Source organism: Delphinus delphis, chromosome 10 (genome assembly GCF_949987515.2).
Source record: "Delphinus delphis chromosome 10, mDelDel1.2, whole genome shotgun sequence".
NCBI lineage: Eukaryota > Metazoa > Chordata > Mammalia > Artiodactyla > Delphinidae > Delphinus > Delphinus delphis.
The window spans coordinates 68,227,370-68,246,961 of NC_082692.2; the positions used below are offsets into that span (position 1 = coordinate 68,227,370).

Genomic DNA, 19,592 nt, shown 5'->3' on the forward strand with positions numbered 1-19,592 from the left:
CTGCCAGGTTGGAGTTCGTGTGGTGTTTTACAGTGGATCTTGTTGCACAGAAATTTTCTTGCGGTTGGCAGGTGACCTAGTGTCAACCTAACCCTTTCCGAGACCAATTTATTATAATTACTAGGGTCTTAGAGTTAGGTGGTGAGTGCTCTAACAGCTTTTAAGTGCTCCACCTGTGCCCACCAGTTTTGTGGCTTTTGGCTTCCAAGATTCCTATTAGCAACAGCCTTGACCTCATGTGCACATTAACAGAAACTAACAGTAACCTGGCCAAGAGAAGGCCTTGTGTGCACCACCAGCAATTCCCAATGTGGAACTGGGGACTAGGGAAAGGACTGAACCAGAAGACCCCCCAACAAAGGGGACTATGGACTGGGATTCCAATCAAATAAACAACAGTGGACGAAACCAAGAGCTAGAGGCTTGGGTTCTGGGTGGAACCAGCTGCTAGCTAAAGCTGACCTGCCCCGGACTGGAAAGCCAATTAAATCAGAAGTTTGACACAAAGAGAATGGAGCTCAGAATCAGGAGGAACTTACCCATGGCCTTTGGAAGTGGCGAGAAAGAGAACTCAAAGGATTTGAGGGTACCAGTGCTTGTGTTTCTTGTCCTCAAAGCCCTCAGAAGTTTCCTCTGGATCCCACCACTGCCACCAAATCTGTTAAAAAACAAATTTCAACTGAGTAAATTTTAAAGATCTTACTGGCTTCATTCAATGATTCACGAATTGGGCAACATATCCCATCTAGCTGACAGAAAGGAGCTCCAAGGAGCTGTACAAAACGAAAGATGTTTATAGGCTGAAGGGAGCAGGAACAAGGAAGTTATACTAGCAAAAAGTGGATTGGTTGTGGCATGGATCAGGAAACAGTATCTATAGTTGAAGCTGTGAGACCCAAAGGGCCATGGGCTGGGTGAGATGGAGGTCAGCAGGGGTCAGACCACTCAAAACCTGGAAGTATGTTAGACAGGGAAAGGCCTAGAGCGGATCAGTCTTTTAAAATAATGACTCTGGCTGCTGCCAGAGGGTAGACTGTGGGAGCGGAGTAGAAGTAGGGGAAGCAGCCATCTAGGTGAGAGATGAGGGTGGTAGACTCGGTGGTGACTGGGGATTTGGAGAAAAGTGAATGGACCAAAAAGATATTTCGAGGGTTGGAGATGGGGTGGGGAGGAGGTTGAGAGTGTAGGGGAGGGAGCCACCCAGGATGCCACCCAGCTTTCTGGCTTGGATGCATGGATGGATGGTGGTGGCCTTCACTGGGATGGACAACAAGAAGAAGACCAGGCTTGGGGTGGGGGGCAAGAAAGGTCATGAATTCAGTTTGGACATATCAGATCGAGGGGTCTGAGCAGGTCTGGGCCTACCTGCTGTCCCACAGGCACCAGCAGCATGGCCACCCTCTCAAACCCCCAGGCTCAATCTTTTTTTTTTTTTTTTTGCGGTACGCAAGCCTCTCACTGTTGTGGCCTCTCCCGTTGCAGAGCACAGGCTCCGGATGCGCAGGCTCAGCGGCCATGGCTCACGGGCCCAGCCGCTCCGCGGCATGTGGGATCTTCCCGGATCGGGGCACAAACCCGTGTCACCTGCATCGGCAGGCGGACTCTCAACCACTGCGCCACTAGGGAAGCACCCCAGGCTCAATCTTTAGCAACTTCAGCTGCTTCCTGTCCACCATCACCCTCCCCCTCCACACACACACACATCCACAGAGTGAGTCAACCAATCTTCTTCATCTGTCATATGGGACAAAAACAGTATCCATTTCCTGGGGGTAGCTGTAAGCAGTAAGCAAACTAAGGCACAAAAGATGCTGAGAAGTGGGCCAGGTGCTAGTCACTGTTAGCACCGCCCATGCCCTTTCTCCCGGCCATGCAACACAAGTGCATTTCTATCACCTCTACGGCACAGGCTTGGAACTAGCCATCTCCCAACAGCCCAGTCTTGATCTTGCCATGCACCTGCTCAAAATATTGTTAGTGTTTCCTACTCAAAAGACGGGACCCCTGTGCCAGCTTGTCCCAAGCCATTTCCCAGCCTCTTTCCCCACCCTCTTCATCAGGTGCTGCTCCCATCACAGACACCTGCACCTTCCCCAATCATGTTACACACTTACCCATCTGCTTTTCTCTTTCTCCCCTTCCCACCTGTCCTTCCCAAGTGCCGCTCTATTTGCTAGGCACCTCCTCTGGGAGGCTTCTCCAAGGCCCTGCAGGGGATGAGCTCCACCCCTTCCAGATTTCTACAGCTTCCTCAGGCTCCTCTTTAGCTTCTGGCCACTCTTGGGATTCACTGGGCTTCCTTTGACTTGTCTGACTCCTTTTCCCAAGGCATCAGCTCACTGAACACAGGAAGGCACATAGGCTTCATCACTGTGGTGTCCTAGTGCCTGGCACTGTACCCAACCCAACATAGGGCTTGGTTGATACTGGTGCAGAAAATCAACAGAATCCGTAATGTACAGTTTCACGTAGATCCATCTCATCTCCCGCAAAGGCCAGAAGACAGGCAAGAAGTGTATTCTGGCCTGGGGACAATAAGCCCTTTCCCAGAAGCTGCTCTGTGAGACAAAGTCCAGGACAAGCAAACAGAGATCAAAGAAGCCTCTGGGCCCCCTCACCATATCAGGGTCACAGCAGCCAGTACCTCCCAACCAGGGCCATGGAGTAGGTTGACCAGGGGCCATGTCTCTCCAGTGTGTGTGGCTTGTGGGGGACAGACAGGGTTTGTGCATAAAACTTAAGAAACTGCAGCTACAAGATGGGTCTCTGGGATCTTTGACTGCTGCTTCTTTCTTCCTAATAACGCAGAGGACATTTCTATCATTACATGATAGGCCTGGGCTTTGGAGTCTGAAAGATTTGGGTTTGAATACATGCTCTTTCATTTGCTGTGGGACCAACGTCCCAGGGACACCCTGAGGATAAAATTAGATCATAAAGGGCTGAGAGCGACGCATGGCTTGTAGTCTGTCCTTCATCGTGAAAGCATGGCTTTCATCTTTTGTCTCCACTATATCCTGGAACGATGAGGCTTACTTCTGCTCTTCTTTACAAAGCTGACTGGCCTAAAGGGTGTGTCACCCATTACGTATCCCCAGAACTGTCCAGACCACCTCTGGCAGAGCTGCTAGAGGTGGTGCCGTCAGAAACAAGGACATGGGCAGACGCTTTGTAAGCCACCGTACCTGCCTCCCTGGCCAAAGCGGGACTGTCTGAAAAGTTTGTTGATGCTTAAAGAATTTTGAAAGGAACACCTAATGAAGTTGAGAAATTCATTTTTAACTGTGGCTTCTTGATACCTGCCCCAGTATCGCTGATGCTGGCCCTGTCCACGGAGCCTGGATTAAATGAGCTGTCTGGGTCTTCACAATTCACGCCAGCTGAGTGTAGCTCTAACCAAGGGGCACAGTCTGAGTCTGGTCAGGAGTTTGCACAGCTGGGAGTCCCCCTAAGGAGAAAGCTTTCACTGTTTATTTTTCATCCCTCAAATTGTAATATTAGCTTTCACCTTGTCTAATGTTTAATCCATGTTTATCCAGCATTTTATTGATTAGTGGTCTGAGTGAAGTGACAGGCAGCAGGAGCCTTGAGACCATGCGCGGCACGATGGGGCTTCGGGGGCTGCTCTGTGTGTGCCTGGCGTCCCTGCTCACCCTGCAGGCCATGCCCGCTCAGGGTTCACCCGCACGCAGTCCCGAAGGCGGCAAGGTATGTGAGTAAACCCCTGGGCCAGAAACAGGCAGCTGAACCTGGAAGGGGCTACAGAGACCAGGGCTCTCCCCACCCACCTCGACCTCCTCTGAATGGAGAGGACCTCCCAGCAGCACGGGGGAAGTGAGGCCAAGGCGTCGAGGACACAGGCTGTGTCCTACTCCCGTCCGTTAACAGATAGGCCCTGGTCCCCTGAGTGCTCGCACTCACACTTGTGCCGGTTTTGTTTTACAGAAGCGACTGGCTTTGCACACAGTGAGTGAGGATCTCAGCACAGGGGTCTGTGGTGGGCCTTTATTACAGTCTGTTTCCCCTGGGCTTCGAGGTGTGCCCCTGGGCAGAGGGACTCCCGTCTCCTCCAAATAAGGGCTCGCTCACCCCCCTCATGCCCCACGGCATGGCCTCAGGCATAGAGAACAGCACCTGTGTCAGAGCTGGGTGCCGAGGTCTCCCGTGGCTGAGCCCCCATCCCAGCCACCTCCCGCACGTCCCACTTTAGGCTGTCGATGGCGTGGTCATCCAGAGTTTGAAAGTCAACTGCAAAGTCACCTCTCGCTTTTCCCACTGTGTCATCACCAGCCAAGTGGTCAACAATGCCGACGAAGCCAAGGAGGTGGCCTTTGATGTGGAAATCCCCAGGAGGGCCTTCATCAGCGACTTTGCCATGTGCGTGCCCGCCTGGTTCACGAGGCCCAGCCCAAAACCATGGCTCTGAGTGGCCCAACAGTGCAGCCCATCCCCTCGTCCCCAAGGGCCCCAGGCCAGCCCCAGCTCTGAAGGACTGAAAAGCCCTTTAGGTCTGCTCTGGGCTCCCATCTTAGACAGCAAACTAGAGCCTCTGACAGTGTGTTTTCAGCCTAGGGCCCAAGGAGCACAGGCTGGCACCCACAGTTTCTTGCTGGACTCTGTGGCCGTGGCTGCCCACCTCCTTGAGCAGCTCTGGGGGCAGTGGGAGGCCAGCAGGAGATGCCTTCTCACAAGTGCTCACCTGGACAGGGCCTCCTTAGTGCCTGGGCTGGGAGCACCTCCAATACGGAGGCCCTGTGTGGTTGGAGAGGGGCACCTCCCTGAGGGCATCTTCCTCCCTGTAGCACAGCAGGTGAAAATGCATTCCTCGGGAACATAAAGGACAAAGTGACTGCATGGAAGCAGTACCGGAAAGCGGCCATCTCAGGAGAGAACGCCGGCCTTGTCAGGTGAGCTCTGGGTGCTGCCCTGGTGCTGCCCTCCCCTGCCAGGATGCATGCCTTGGGTGGAGGGCAGCCCAGGCTGATGGGAAGGGAGCAAACTGCCCAGATCCACTGCTGGCACAGGTGCACTGGACGAGGCCTCTGGAGAAGTGGGGCTCTGACCCTGGCCAGCCAGCTAAGAGTGAGGGTCAAGGAAAGCTGGGAGCAGCACGAAAATAAGAGAAACTGACTCTGAGGGCCATGCTTTAGGTGACAAGGACCTCCACATCACTTACCATTTGTCTGTTTGTTGTTGCCACTGGTGGCACATCCAGGGCCTCAGGGAGAACGATGGAGCAGTTTGCCATCCAGGTCACCATTGGTCCCCGGAGCAAGGCCACGTTCCGGCTGACCTACGAGGAGGTGCTGAGGCGAAAGCTTATGCAGTATGACATTGTCATCAAGGTCAAGCCCAAGCAGCTGGTGCAGCATTTTGAGGTAGATCGCTGGTGACCACGTGCAGGGGCAAGGTCTCAAGAGCTGGGATCCTGCCTCTCCCTCTCTGCGGCTCTGAGCGCTGGTTCGGCACCCACCACGTGCAGCCCTGGGCCTGAGCACACAGGGAGGGGACTCACTCCTCAGGGTGGGCTCTGATGGCTGTTCGTGGGCAGGGAGCTCCCTGAACCCTCCAACCTCCTCCTTCTTCTGAGCCTTGGCTTGCTCATCTGTCCAATGGGGGTTTTGTGTGTCCCAGAACTGCCGCAAGGATCATGAGAGATATTGAATGCCCAGGGAGTCTGTAAACCAGTTAGTCCTGGGCAGCCTGAGGGGCTGTAATTGTCACTGGCACCTTAGTGGTGGCCGAGTTGAGGGGCTCAGGCATGCACACTTTCATTTGGCCACTATTTTTGGAGTGCCTACAACATGCCAGGCCCTGTGCTGAGAGCTGGGCGGGTGCTGCACACAGTAGGTGGTCAGGATATACGCTGGCTCTTGGCTGGGGCTTGATGAAGGCTCCCCAGTGGGAGCCTTGGTACAGGAACTGCTTCAATGCCACAGATCGACGTGGACATCTTTGAGCCTCGGGGGATCAGCAAGCTGGATGCCCAGGCCTCCTTCCTCCCCAAGGAACGGGCCGCCCAACTCATCAAGAAGTCCTTCTCAGGAAAAGAGGTGCGTGGCATGGCTGAGCCCTCAGAGACTTCTCAGCGTGGCTGCAGACAAGGGCTGCAGGCCACCCTAGGGGAGAGAGAGAGAGGAACTTTGCACTCCTGATTCTCAGAGCCGCTTGGCAAAAGCCTGTGTGCTGAGGCTGGGGAGGGTGCCTACAACGGCTGCCTGGTCTGGGGTGAGTTGCTGGCTTGCTTAAGCCTCAGTTTCCTCTTTGCCTGTCTCATCCCAACAGGAAAGCATTCATGGAAATATAGGGCACATGTGCAAACCTCAGGATTCCAAGCCCCAGTGTTCTTGGAAACAGGATGAAGTTTGGAAAGGCCTTTGGCCTACCCAGCCACTTGCCACTTGTCACTTCCCACCCGTCTGTGGGAATCCCAGAAGCCCCCTGCTTGCCCCTACCCCAGGTCCTGAGGAGTGTGGCATATGAGTGGGTGATACCCAACTAGTGCCCTGCTTCCTAACTTGCCCTCAACTGGAGCCAGGAGCAAACTGTTTATTCCCCACCCACCTTTGGTAGTGAGCCCATAACAATTCACTTAAAAGAAATGTTTCCTACAGTTTTGAAGGGGTTCCTTTGAAACAAAATATGATATCCCAGAGTGTTAGCAAACATGCTTGCTTTCAGCAGGGGACCAAGGGGATGGTCTTTGTCTTCCTAATAATTTTCAAAAAAAATTTTAATAAGCATATTTTGCTTTTATAACAAACAAACAAAAAGTAAAAAGAAAAGCATCTTTAAAGAAAATGTGGAAAGTACAAAAGTGTAGAAATGTATCGAGTAGAAACCACCACCAATTTCCCGGAACACCAGCACCAAGTCCAAACAGACCGCAGCTCCCACTCTGGGAGCTCTTCCTTCTCTTTGTCTATCCAGGCAGGTTTCATTTTCCAGCACAGTGTTGCTTTTTTCACTAGATAGTGTGAGTTGACCGGTGCCTCTCATGCTGCTATTATTTTGTTTTTATTGTGTATCCAAAGTGACGATACTTGTAGAAAATCCCAATGATTCAGAAGCATGTGAGCAAAGAAACAGGTCTTCTCTCCTACCACCCAGAGGTGTGTATTCTCAGCAGCAGGGCGAGGGGCCCACTAGACTCATTCCTATGCCTGTGCACCACACACGCACTCACACACACACACACACCTTACGTTGTCGTTGTAAACCAGTAATGCCTCACACCTTCAACGGTTCCAGGGTCATGTGCTTTTCCGTCCCACGGTGGGCCAGCAGCAATCCTGCCCCACATGCTCTACGACCTTGCTGAATGGGGACTTCAAGGTGACCTACGATGTCAATCGGGACAAGGCCTGTGACCTCCTGGTGAGCTGGAAGCTTCTTGCCCAAGACTCAGAGGGTGGGCAGGGTGCTTGAGAGAGAGGCCTCACTTGTCCCTTTGTGTCTCAGGTTGCTGATAACCACTTTGCCCACTTCTTTGCTCCCCAAAACCTGACAAAACTGAACAAGAATGTGGTTTTTGTGACTGACATCAGCTTCTCCATGGAAGGCCAGAAAGTGAAGCAGGTAAACTGTGGCTCTAACCAGCTGGCCAGCAGGAGCTTCTTTAGCCCCATCACCCATCCCACCCTGGTTTTGCCTCCAGAGTCTGGGTTTGGGACTTCTGCTCCTGGTCAGAGGCAGGGTAATTTAACAGGATATGCCAGTGGTCAGGGGCTCTGGAATCAGCCACTTTCTCACTGTGCAACCGTGGGCAAGTGCATTCACTTCTCCTCAATGGCAAAAATGGGAATAAAATGCAGCGCCCATACGGTTGTGGGGTTTACCAATGGGGGATGCTTGGAAGATGAGACCTGTACCTTAGGTGTGCAGGGATGATTACAGTGCTCCCGGGAGATGGCTTGCAGCAGGGCACAGCCCACTCCCACCGCGCTCTGGGTGTCCTCTCCATAGCGCAGTGAAAGCATGGCTGGACAATCAGAGTTTTAGAAACTCAGCCCCCTGGGGTCCTCTGTCTTAATCCTGACCCCCTTGAACTCCTGGTCATTTCCCCTCCCCATACTGGGTCCCTTTGTCTTCTCCACCCCCCTCAAGACATCCCAGAGCTCAGTAGGATGCTCCTCTCCTGGCACCACCTGGCTGTCCTGTCCATCCCCTTCTGCTTGCCCACCATGTACTTCTACCCTGTGGATCTCTGAACTGGGTATCTGGAGATGACAGAAGGCACTATCCTGGGGCCCTGCCCCTCCACTGACTGTCCTGTCCTTACAGACCAAGGAGGCGCTCCTTAAAATCCTGGGGGACTTGCGGCCAGGGGACTACTTCGACCTGGTCCTCTTTGGGTCTGCAGTGCAGTCCTGGAGGGGCTCGCTGGTGCAGGCATCTGCCGCCAATCTGGACGCAGCTCGGAACTTTGTGCAGCACTTCTCTCTGGCCGGGTGTAAGGGCAGGGGTCTGGGGCCACCTCGATGTCACCTCTGTCCCCTCAGATTCAGAGCATACACTGATCTGCTTTCTCTTTTTTGCAGCTACAAACCTGAACGGAGGTTTGCTCCAGGGAATTGAGATTTTGAACAAAGCTCAGGGAAGCCTCCCAGAGCTCAGCAACCATGCCTCTATTCTCATCATGCTGACAGATGGCGAGCCCACAGAGGGTAAACGCCCCGAGGGTTACCTTCATTACCAAAGGCATTCAAGCTGAACTTGGAAATACAACCAATGGGGATGCTGTCAGGGGGCAGAAAGGCTAAGGGCAAAGCCAAGCACTGGTTTAAAAGCAGAGTTCAGATCACAGAGTCTGAAGGAGCTCCAAGGTGTTCTGTCCTGAATTGGGAAGCTGGGGAAGTTTCTGCATGACACGGGGTTGCACAGGGCCCAGGAGGATGGGCAGGACCCTAGGCTGAGTTTAATGAACTATGGATTCAGCACTGAGTGCCAAGCACAGGACTAGGGACCAAGGAGAGACACTAAGAGAACAAGACACATCTTTGCCCTTAAGGAGCCCAGGGTCCACTGGGGGAGGCAGCCCCAGGAGCAGATGCTCTGTCAAGGGACCTGAAGGGTGCCAGAAGGCCGAAGGAGCACAGACAAGGGGCACCTGGCCCAGGCAGGGTCTCAGAAGGCGTCTTGGAAGAGGTGACCCCCGAGCTCAATCTGGAAGGAGGGGAGGAGAAGCAGGAAGGGATCCCTGGCAGAAGGGGCAGCTTGAGCAAAACAAGGTTTGTGCACCGGCAGGGCCTGCCTGGGAAGCGTAGGCATATGCAGAGTAGGTGAAACAGGGTGGAAGGGTCAGCAGGACCTCACAGGCCACGCGAGGAGCCGTGAGTTTACAGCAGAATCAGATCTGCTCATGGCGGATCCATGTAGATGGGCAACGTCTTCGAGGAGCTCTGTGAGTAGCTGTTGCAGTCACCCAGGTGAGCCAGCAAGAGGCGTTGCCTCAAGATGCCAGTGGGGACTGGAGATGGTCTGAGATGGGAGTCTTGGCCCCCAGGGAGGGTGCCCCAAAGTCCCCTCGTGCCCCACACACCTGTGAGCCAGCATCCCGTCCCTACCTGGCTGTGTGGCTGCAGGGGTGACGGATCATACCCAAATCCTCAAGAACGTCCGAGATGCCATCAGGGGCAAGTTCCCACTCTACAACTTGGGCTTCGGCCATGATGTGGACTTGAAATTCCTGGAGGTCATGTCCCTGGAGAACAACGGACGTGTCCAGAGAATCTACGAGGACCACGATGCCACCCAGCAGCTGCAGGTCTCCTCCTCCCCCTGCTCCCAAAGTCACGCCATGGGGAGCATGGCCTTGGCAGCCACGTACTCATCAGCCCAGAGCAGATAAAGCTCTGGTGTGGGGTTCGAATTAGCTGTGTGACCTCAAACCAGTTACTTAAGCCCTGAGCCTTCAATTCCTTCTATAAAGTAGGGATCCCGACACCCCACTTTGTGAGTGGGTTTCCTGTTGGATGCCTAGGACGACCCACCAGCTCTGAGGCTGCACCCCCCATCCCCACAGGGCTTCTACGAGCAGGTAGCCAACCCTCTGCTGAGGGATGTGGAGTTGCTGTACCCCAGGGATGCCGTCTCGGCCCTGACCCAGCACCACCATAAACAGTACTACGAAGGCTCGGAGATCATAGTGGCCGGGCGCATCGCTGACCACAAACGGAGCAGCTTCAAGGCGGATGTGCAAGCCTATGGTGTAAACAGAGGGCTGCGGAGGGTGGAGAGGCACCCAGAGACTCCAAGCCTACACTGCTCCCCACCCCTATGCCCCCAGCAGCCTCTCTTTCCCCAGAGCGGTGCCTCACCCCAGCGGGCCACACACACCCCAGGGCTGAGCATTCTTCCAATGAAGGCATCCAGAGGGCAGGCTAGAGTGGGGCCAACATGGCCTTGATTAGCTGTAGTCCCTTGTATCCAACTGGTCCACCTGTTATTCCTCACATCATTCCTCCCAAGGCGTGAGAGTGTGAGAGGCCAGCCTCCTTCTTCTCAAGTGACCACTATTTCCTGAGCACCGACTGCACATGCAGGTTTGCACCACGGTGCAGTGCCTGTGTGTATGTGCACACTGCGGTGCGTGTGGGGGGGGGGGGTGTCACAGAGACCTGGACTCTAGCCGTGCAGTGTAGTTGAGGGTTCAGGACTCGGGCTTAGAGTGAGGAAAGCTGAGCTAGACCCTGGCTGCAGCTGGGTGACGTTGATCAAATGGGTCCAGTTCTCTAGGCCTTTCTGTACCGTGGGGGTAACAATGTACTAGAGAGTTGTGTGGAGTAAACGAAATAATCCACATGATAGGCTTATACAGTGCCTGGTACATGGGATGCCCTTGGGAAGAGGTGCCCCCGTTACTGTAGCTGAGGAGAGAAGGCGCATTTGTGAGCTGTGGCAAGCTGAATGGTGCACGGGGCCGCGGTGGGCATCCGGAGGAGCGGGGCGTGGTGGAAACAGCTACATGGTGGATCGGCTGGGTGCCTGCTGGCATCCCCCAGAGAGAGTAGCTCCATGAGGGCAGGGCCTGATCCTCCATCCCTGGGATCCCCAGGGCCTGGCCCAACTTGGCTAACAGAGGGTGCTTAGCAACTTTTGTGGAAGGAACGGATGGAAGAGGACGAGGAGAGCAGGCTCAGGAAAGGCAGGGGGTAGCATGCTCAGAACGGAGCTGCAGAGACCAGACAACATCAGGCTCCCCCAGAACCCCTCATGGCGCACAACCTCTCTCTCCCTCGCCTCCCTCAGGAGGGCCAAGAATTCAAGACGACCTGCCTGGTGGACGAGGAAGAGATGAAGAAACTGCTCCGAGAGCGGGGCCACATGCTGGAGAACCACGTCGAACGCCTGTGGGCCTACCTCACCATCCAGGAGCTGCTGGCCAAGTAGTACCAGCCCTGCGGCTGCCTGGGGGGTGGAGGGGCATGACCACCCCAGAGCACGCCCCCCGCCCTGGGCCTTTGGACTACAGAGGGGCGGTTCTAGGCCTTGGAGGTTGCAAGCAGGTCAGATTTACTGGCCTCTGACTTTGCTCGCTGAGTTAATATCAACCAGGCAGTCAGTAGTGTGGTCAGGGCCCGCTGGGGGCACAGGGCAGCCCCTTTTGCCCCCACTGAGCTGCTGCGGGGGAGGCTTCCCTTTACTGCGGGGCTGCTGTGTCCAGACACACTCATTTAATCCTCACAACGTGCCGAGCAAACCGAGGTTCAGAGAGGTTAGACCACTTGCCAGGATCTCACAGCTATTGAATTCTCCGTGTGTTTCTGAGGCACGTCCCCCAGCCCTGCCAGACCTCCAGGTTTTCTCTGAGGGAGGCCTTTAAATCATGAGGTCCTTGAAGACAGCCCCTGGGCAGGGGCACTGCAGGGGCCTTGTAAACATTTGCTGAAAGAGTGAACAAAGGAAGGAAAGGACGAGGGAGTGCAAGTCCATTGTCATCCAAGCTGTGGGCTTAGAGCCGGTGTCTGTCTGGCAGGATGAAGTTGGAGGGGGCAGAGAAGGCCAACGTGTCAGCCGAGGCCCTGAAGATGTCGCTGGCCTATCAGTTTGTGACCCCGCTGACCTCCATGACCGTCAGGGGCATGGCGGACCAAGACGGCCTGGAGCCCCTCATTGACAAGGCCCTGGAGGGTATGGGCTGGCAGAGGGGAGGCTGTGGGCATGGGGAGGCTTCTGAGAGCCAAAAATCTCCTGGGCGCTAATTCTCTTTCCTTTCTCTCCTTTCCAGATTCTCTGCCCTTGGGTGAGTTTTTAAATCACGTTGATTTCCGCAAGGGGCTCCGGGTGGCTGGGCAAGTGGCACATGCTCCAGCCGCCAGGGACACAGCACCCGCTCCCCCTGCTCTGCTCCACCCTTTCTTGGTCTTTTCCTTCCCCAAGATGCCCTTCCCTACTTTGCTGCAAACTAGTTGCTGCCTCCTGTGTGCTCGGGGAGCTCTCGCTCAGCCTGAACCCCTCCACTCCCCGGACTCCTTAGGGGCCCTACGTGTGAGCATCCATCTACCAGGAGGGCTGGGACCCCCAGGAAGAGGGCTGGGACCCCCGGGAGGAGGGTGGGCCCAGGCCTGATTGACCTCCGGGCCCAGCTGCACTTGGGGAATGAGGCGCGTGCCTGTCGTGTGGAGTGGGGAGAGTGACGCTGTCCTCTACTGTTGTCCTCTACAGAGATGGTGGGGCCCAGAAAGAGTAAGTGGCAGCCATCCTGATGACGCAGGTCTCTACCCTCTACTCCACACATGGCCACCTCTCAGGCTGTGAGTTCAGTCCTGAGCAAAGCCTGGGTCATCACCTATCTGCCTGATGAGGAAATGATAGCCTAAGGTTTTCTTCCTCTGCTCCAGCGTTCCTCGCTGCCTCTCACTGGGAACCGTCAGAACGCTCCCCCTGACCTGGCCTGGCCTCCCCACCCCTATGCCACCAGCACCTCCCAGTTCCCAGGAAAGGAGACCGAGAGGGGGCCACGCCACTGTGCTGGGCCAAATTTCCATTCCCACATCCCGAGGGGGGTCAAAGGCTCTGTGTCCACTCCGGCCCCTGTGGCCTCAGGCCAGCCCGCCTGGGTGGGAGGGGCCTCAGAAAAGGAGGCAGCAGCTCCAGGGAAGGCGCAGCTGCTTCCCTTCTAAGCGCTGTTTACTTTTGCCCGTCAGCCTTCGTGCTGCTGGCCTCGCAGCCTTCTCCGACGCGCCCTAGCTCCGGGGTCCAGCAGTTGCCAAACCAAGTGACTGGCGGTGAGTCCTTGGGAGGGTCTGAGGGACACACCTGCCTGACTGAACCCTTCTCCCCAGCCGGCCCCATGTGCCTAATACTCAATCTAATAGACTCCATGCTGTGCCCCCAGTGGACACTGACCCCCACTTCCTCATCCACGTGCCCCAGAAAGAGGACACTCTGTGCTTCAATATCAACGAGGAGCCTGGTGTGGTCCTGAGCCTGGTGCAGGACCCTGACACAGGTACGGGTGACATTACGCCCTCTGCCAGAGAGGGTGGGGACTGGGCTCCTCTGTCCTCAACGTTCAGCCATGAACAGGAAGGACAGTGGCTGTGGCCTCCACTCCCCTCACCCTGTGTACCCGCCACCTGGCTGGGCTCAGCCGGCCTCCTTCATGCCCCATCCGCCTGCCTGGGCCCTATACAGGGCCTGCTTCATGGGCATGTGACCTGTGCAGGTGCACAGGACCCTGCCCTTGGAAGGACTCCATGCTTGATTGAATGTTCTGCTGTTGCATCTTGAAATTCTTAACAAGTTTTGAATGAGGGGCCCCTCGTTTTCATTTTGTACTGAATCCTATAAATGATGCAGTGGCCCTGCCACACCCCCCTCCCCCATCCCCCGCATGGCTGCAGGGGTCTTGGAGCCCACCTCCCCAGCAGGGCTCAGGTGATGGGAACAATGCCCTCTCCATCTATTGGCCACTTCTCCCACCCTCCCAGTCCAGTCAGGCCATCTGCTAATATTTGTTGAGCACATCCTAAGGTCTGGGGACACAGTGGGAACCGAAACAAAGTCCTTGCTCTCGTGGAGTTTAGGGAAGGGAGATAAACAGGTGAACAAATTCTTAGCTGACAATTTCCGAGCATGAGACGTGCTGTGTTGGGATAGTGAAGACGGGGAGGGGGCTTTTGGCTGCTCAGTTCAGAGGAGGCTTCTGTGGAGAGGCCCACCTGCAGCACCTACTGTGACCTGCCCTGTGTCAGGGCCTGGGTCCACAGAGAAGGAGCAGGCCCAAGGCCTGTCCTCGGGGAGGTGACACCTCCTTCAGGGCCCAGAACCGAGGGCTAAGTCTCAGAGAGTTAGTGTGGCGGGAGGGAAGGGAGGCGGTGCTGCGAGCGGCCTGCACCTGTCCTGAAGGCCCCTCCCCTTGGGTGGTGAGGCCCTCAGAGCCCAAAGAGGGTGGGCATTGGGGGCGGCAGGAGCAAGGACCGGCTGGTGGGGTTCTAGGGAGAGCTGGGCCGCCCTGACCCGGATGGCCCCTCACCCCACTGCAGGCTTCTCAGTGAATGGCCAGCTCATCGGCAACGAGGCCAGTGGCCCTGGGAAGCACGAGGGCACGTACTTCGGGCGGCTGGGGATCGCAAACCCCGCAACAGGCTTCCAGCTGGAAGTGACTCCTCAGAACATTACGCTGAACCCTGGCTCTGGCGGATCCATATTCTCCTGGAGGGACCAGGCCTCACTGCGGCAGAATGAGTAACCGGGCTGGGGCCGGGGCCTGGGAGGGGAGGCGGGGGTGGGTGTGGTGAAGACCAAGGCACGAAGCCCCAGAGCCAGCTCTGCTGTCCGAGCCTGCTGGGCCCTCATTCCCCGAGCTGTGTCAGTGAGTGACATCCATGTGGCCTCCGCGTAGGCTGTGCAGACATGTCAGGCCCCGTGGACCATTCCCCACCCCTGACTCCCAATTTCCCTGGATTGCTGGACACGTGCTCCGGGCTCAGCTGCCTGGATGCCTGTGCTCCCGTGGCACCCTCACCCTGCAGTCCACCCCTGTCTCCACCAAACCAAGCCAACTCTTCCTCCCAGGCCCAGCGCATTGGCCACCTCTTCCCTGAAGCCATCCTAGTCCCTTCCTCTGCTGAACTCCAGCGTTCTCTACGTTTCTCTTTCAGCCCCTGTCTTAGTATGCCTTGTTTAGTGTTTGTTCCTTCCTTCACTCATTCATTCGTTCAATAAACTGCTGAGCACCAGAGCCCAATGCTGGGCAGCAGAGCTATAGGAAGAGGTGGGCAGAGTCCGGTATGGAGGACACAGATGATAAGTGGGAGTCAAAGAACACAGACTCATAACAGACAGGCTGGAGTCCAAGTCCTGGCTCTGCCACTCGCCAGCTGTGTGACCTTGAGCAAGTTTTTTAACCTCTCTGAGCCTCAGTCCTCACAGGATCAGAGTGGGAACTGAATGACGCAGTTTGCGTGGAGGGCTTAGCACAGAGCCTAGCACATTGTAAGGGCCCCATACACAATAGCAACAAGTGGGAAGGAGCATGGAGCACGTAACCGTCAACCCCCTGCGGGGAGAGGGGTTCATAAGAGCTGGGTCTCAAGGACAAGAGCAGCTGAATGGAGGGGGTGCAGTGCAGCCTCACCTGCCCTCATGGCACCTGGCCCCACAGGGTGGTGGTGACCATCAACAGGAAGAGGAACCTAGTGGTGTCCGTGGAGGATGGGGGCACCTTCGAGGTCGTCCTGCACCGGGTATGGAAGGGGAGTGCCATCTGCCAGGACTTCCTGGGCTTCTACGTGCTGGATAGTCACCGGATGTCGGCACGGACACACGGGCTGCTGGGTACGGCTGGCTAGGCGGGCAGAGCTGTGGGGTGGGGTGTTGAAACCAGAGGACTTACCCTGGGTGAGCTTTGCAGCGGGTCACCAGGATAGGCCCACCTCCAACGTGGCCTACAAGGCTCAGAGTTCCAAAGAGGGTCCCGGTGAAGGCTTGTCCCACAAAAAGGCTGCAATCAAACGCAATGAATTTAAAGGTTAAGTGAGCCTGGGAGCGAGTAAGGAGAGGTCCGATTAGCAAATGGAAAGGTCCAGTGGACACCCAGAGACCTCCTGAGTGGGATGGGTCATCGACCACACTGCTTCTCCTTGTGGCCTTCCTGCAGACCCTGTTTGCTACCCCTCAACCCTCTCTCCCCAGCCAGATTCCTTTGGAATTGGTCCAAAAAGACAGGAGGTACAACCACCAGGCAATATATCTGCTTCTTTATAGCAAGTGAACTAAAGGTGGCTTTTGATGCCAACATTTATAGAAACAGTCAACCCCTTGAAAAACAATTGTTTAGGCAACTCTCTAAGCCTCCAGTGAGCACCTACTGAGTACAAGGCAGCAAGGCCCCCGATGGTAACTGCTGTCTCCCATATGCCTTTCCAGGACAATTCTTCCACCCCTTTGATTATAAAGTGTTCGACCTCCACCCAGGCTCTGACCCCACAAAGACAGACGCCACAATGGTGGTGAAGAAACGCCGGCTGACGGTCACCAGGTGGGTGGGCTGCTCTCCCAGCATCTCTGCCCTTGGTCTTCCCCATCGTTGCGCCAGGCCTTCCTCCAGGTGTCACAGGGTTGAGGTGGGCTTCCTGGGGCGGTGCAGCCCTGCCAGCTCCAAAAGGTGACCCCAGCTGGCTTGTGTCTCCTCAGGGGCTTGCAAAAAGACTACAGCAAAGACCCCCGGCATGGGGCTGAGGTGACCTGCTGGTTCATCCACAACAACGGGGATGGGCTGATCGACGGTGTTCACACTGACTATATCGTCCCCGACATCTTCTGAGCCCCCAGCCAGCACACCAATCCTCCCTTGGGACCATGGCAGAGGAGGAGCCTGACCCGCTGCCCAGGCCACACCTCCCTGTCCAAGCTGGTCTCCTATGTCGAAGCACTCATGACTTCCATTAAAGAGAGGCTATGTCCAGCCCAGGTTGGCTGCTTTGCGGGAGGGGGGTGTGGCAGGGAGGCAACCCAAGATGTTGCTTCTCAGAAGGGCTCAGGAGTCACAGCAGACCAGGAGGCTGGGCGGGAGCCGGCACCAACTCTGCCCCCACCCCACCCTGTTCTCTGCAGCTGCCTGGCCCCGTGCCCTCTGAGTGTCCTGGGTGTCCCATGCACACAGCCTCCCCTACAGGTCCAGAGACCAAAGGACACTCTGGCAGCACGTATAGGAACAACCCGTAACAGCTGCAGCTGCCCCAGTGCTTCCTGTAGCCAGGAACTGTTCTAAGTGCCTTTGTTGAATTAATTAACTGTATACTCTCAACAGCCCTGGGGGATACTTTTATCATGACTACTTTCAGCTGAGGTTAGGTAATTTGTCCAAAATCACTCATCTTTTAAGTGGCGGAGCTGGGATTTGAACCCATGCTATCTGGAGTCAGCATCTATGTGCTTAACCACCCCATGTAAATATTCCCATCAGGCTGGGTGGCTGATGGCCAAAGCCTGCTGGGATTTGGTTCTGGATATCCCAAAGTATCACTTAACACGAACATGTGAAAGAAATACATGAAATATATATGGACTTGGGGTCCTGAAGAAGTCCTGCCAGGAGCTGAGGGTCACCTATTGGGGTCAGGGCCTCAGGAGGCAGTTCCCAGGCCTCCATCCTCCACTGATTTCCCAGCTGGGGATTTGGAACCTCTGAGGGCAGGCATATTTCCCCAAAGCAGAGACGGCCACTGCCCAGAAGCTGTGATTTCAGGGGCCAGGAATAGCAGTCCACTGACTCCTCACACTGATGCCTGATATCCCTTCAGAATGCCTTCCCTGGGCCTTGTCTAGGGGCCCAGTTAAAATGTGACGTTACAGGGTGTGTGGAGATGAACTTGTACTTTGGGGAGACACTGGCCCTTTTGGCGAAGGTTGATGGGCCTCCACCCACTCCTTTCCAAAGGGTTTCTGCTTTTTCTGGCGTCTGTCCAGTTCCCATTCCAGATGAGGCCCATGGGGGCTCAGATCAACAACACGAATGCTGAGGTCCAGAGCTGCCCCAAGCCCAGGGACACAGAGCCCTGAGGGGCAGCCAGTGGAATTTCAGAGCCCAGCCCACCGTCTGACGTATCCTGGGCTTCTCAAGGGAGAGTCACGGGCTGCCAGCTGGCTGGTCACCCTCAGCAAAGTCTGCCCAACTGGGGCCTCCTTTTCCCGCCCTCTAGAGTGGAAATGGGGTGGACCTGAAGATTTCCTAGATTCCTTTAATTCGAAATTCTGTATGATGACTCTGGGTCCCTCCAAGTCCCCAGCTGTCCCTCAGGGGCCTCTTGAGCAACCTCAGAATTTCGTACTTTGAGTTGTCCCTCCCACAAAACTCCAAGTATTGGGGGATGAGGCGGTAGCCTGGAGGAGAGGGGCTGGGGAAAGCTCCTCAGGCGGCTGCAGGGCCGTGAGCAGGAGCCACTGGGCAATGCTGGCAGGACAATAGTTCTGCTACCCCTGCCACAGCCCCAAGAGCCCAGTGGTCAGCGACCATCGACGCTGAAGATGACCTCATGAACTAGACGTCCTGGGAGCTAGACTGCAGGGCCCTTCTCTCTGCTCCCAGGTGTCAGCCCTGAACTCGGTGCCCGCCAGCAGTGTGGGTCAGGGTTCAGGAGGCCTGAGGAGAGCAGGGACCCCCAGCCGGGCCTCAGCAGCTCCCTTTGTTGATTCAGTATTGTTTTGCTGACTTTGCAGCTCTCTGTCATTACTTCTGTGGCTCCTGCGACTTCCAGTCACTAGTCCACTCCTTCCTTGTGGCTTCTGCTGCCTCAGAGCTTCTGCTTTCTGTCTTCTCACTCTGTTTCTCTGCCCTCAGCAGTCAACTCTCTCTGTACATCTCACAGTCAAGTACACTCGTGGCTTTCAGTCAAGACCATGGTACGATCCATAAATTAGCTGTCCTGTGCTCAGGCATCCTCATCAACACTGTTCACTAGTGGCCGAGTAGGAGGGTCACTGGGTCACTTTGCTCAGAAGAACATGGGTATGGCCGGCACATGGTAGCCACTCTGGAAGGTCTAGGGGCTGGCAGGGCCCTGGGATGGCCCAGAAGGACCCAGCCCCCACTAGGAGGGGATAAGACCCTGCCTCTGAGGCTCCCATTGTCCTGGATAGCAGAATTCCAGGCTCACTGGAGACTTTCAGGAGAACGACTCTCCAAGAGGCCGAGGGCAGCTGAGTTCCTGGCCAGACTGGGAACACAGGGATGAATGTGACACGTGGCCTGGCCCTCCAGGTGCTCAGAGTCTAGAGAGAGTGATCAGATCCAAACCTGAGAACCTCAACCAAAGGTAATGACAGAATGTAGGCCCTTCGGGAGCTTGGAGCCTGCAGCAGGGCTGTCTGTGGTCAGCTAGGGGACAAAAGAGGAAGACTTCTGAAGGAGGGACACAGGCTGGCAGAGATAAGAGATGTGATGTGCAGAGAAGGGGGAGGTACGCCAGTGAGAAGAGAGTTAAGTTCAGAAAGCAAGTTGGAGCTGGACCACAGGACTTGGGAGTTGTCCTTTTCAAGGGGTCGCGGGAGACAGAGAGAGTAATGAGCAAGGGGTCAGCCATGGAGATCTGAGCCTTAGAGGGATGGGTCTGGTTTGGTGCCCTGGCTGCCTCAAGAAGAGGGGG

General features: G+C 55.7%; 2 protein-coding genes across 6 annotated transcripts in view; one reads left to right on the forward strand and one right to left on the reverse strand.

Moving 5' to 3' along the window:
* Positions 1-5,227, reverse strand: part of NEK4 (NIMA related kinase 4) — a 59,297-nt gene extending 54,070 nt beyond the window's left edge. For 2 of the 3 annotated variants that reach the window (XM_060022676.1, XM_060022674.1), the window contains exons 1-2: positions 2,115-2,492; positions 540-658 (exon numbers count right to left, since the gene is read on the reverse strand). The gene's annotated coding sequence lies outside the window, so the exon portion shown is untranslated. Of the gene's footprint in view, positions 1-539; positions 659-2,114; positions 2,493-5,176 lie in introns of those variants that run through there. The other variant, XM_060022675.1, reaches the window with a different exon arrangement.
* ITIH1 (inter-alpha-trypsin inhibitor heavy chain 1) lies at positions 3,544-17,260 on the forward strand. Of its 3 annotated transcripts, XM_060022664.2 has the most exons (22): positions 3,544-3,708; positions 3,946-3,966; positions 4,211-4,377; positions 4,803-4,907; positions 5,216-5,378; positions 5,940-6,053; positions 7,252-7,377; positions 7,462-7,578; positions 8,284-8,452; positions 8,541-8,666; positions 9,585-9,766; positions 10,025-10,210; positions 11,251-11,387; positions 11,978-12,132; positions 12,230-12,244; positions 12,667-12,687; positions 13,149-13,229; positions 13,340-13,453; positions 14,490-14,691; positions 15,611-15,783; positions 16,375-16,486; positions 16,642-17,259. In XM_060022664.2, the coding sequence occupies exons 1-22, from the start codon at positions 3,595-3,597 to the stop codon at positions 16,769-16,771; spliced, it is 2,730 nt and encodes a 909-aa protein (XP_059878647.1). In that variant the 5' UTR covers positions 3,544-3,594; the 3' UTR covers positions 16,772-17,259. The 3 variants fall into 3 exon arrangements, with proteins under 3 accessions (XP_059878647.1, XP_059878649.1, XP_059878648.1); XM_060022666.2 differs by lacking the exon at positions 10,025-10,210 and having other exon boundaries at positions 16,642-17,260; XM_060022665.1 differs by lacking the exon at positions 3,946-3,966.
* Positions 17,261-19,592: the final 2,332 nt, after the last annotated feature.

Excerpts from the sequence above, each read along its gene's own strand:
- ITIH1 (XM_060022664.2), top strand. The coding sequence starts at position 3,595 with ATGCGCGGCACGATGGGGCTTCGGGGGCTGCTCTGTGTGTGCCTGGCG. Across the intron at positions 13,230-13,339 it reads GCCAAACCAAGTGACTGGCG|TGGACACTGACCCCCACTTC; the intron begins GTGAGTCCTTGG and ends CTGTGCCCCCAG. Across the intron at positions 16,487-16,641 it reads CGCCGGCTGACGGTCACCAG|GGGCTTGCAAAAAGACTACA; the intron begins GTGGGTGGGCTG and ends GTGTCTCCTCAG.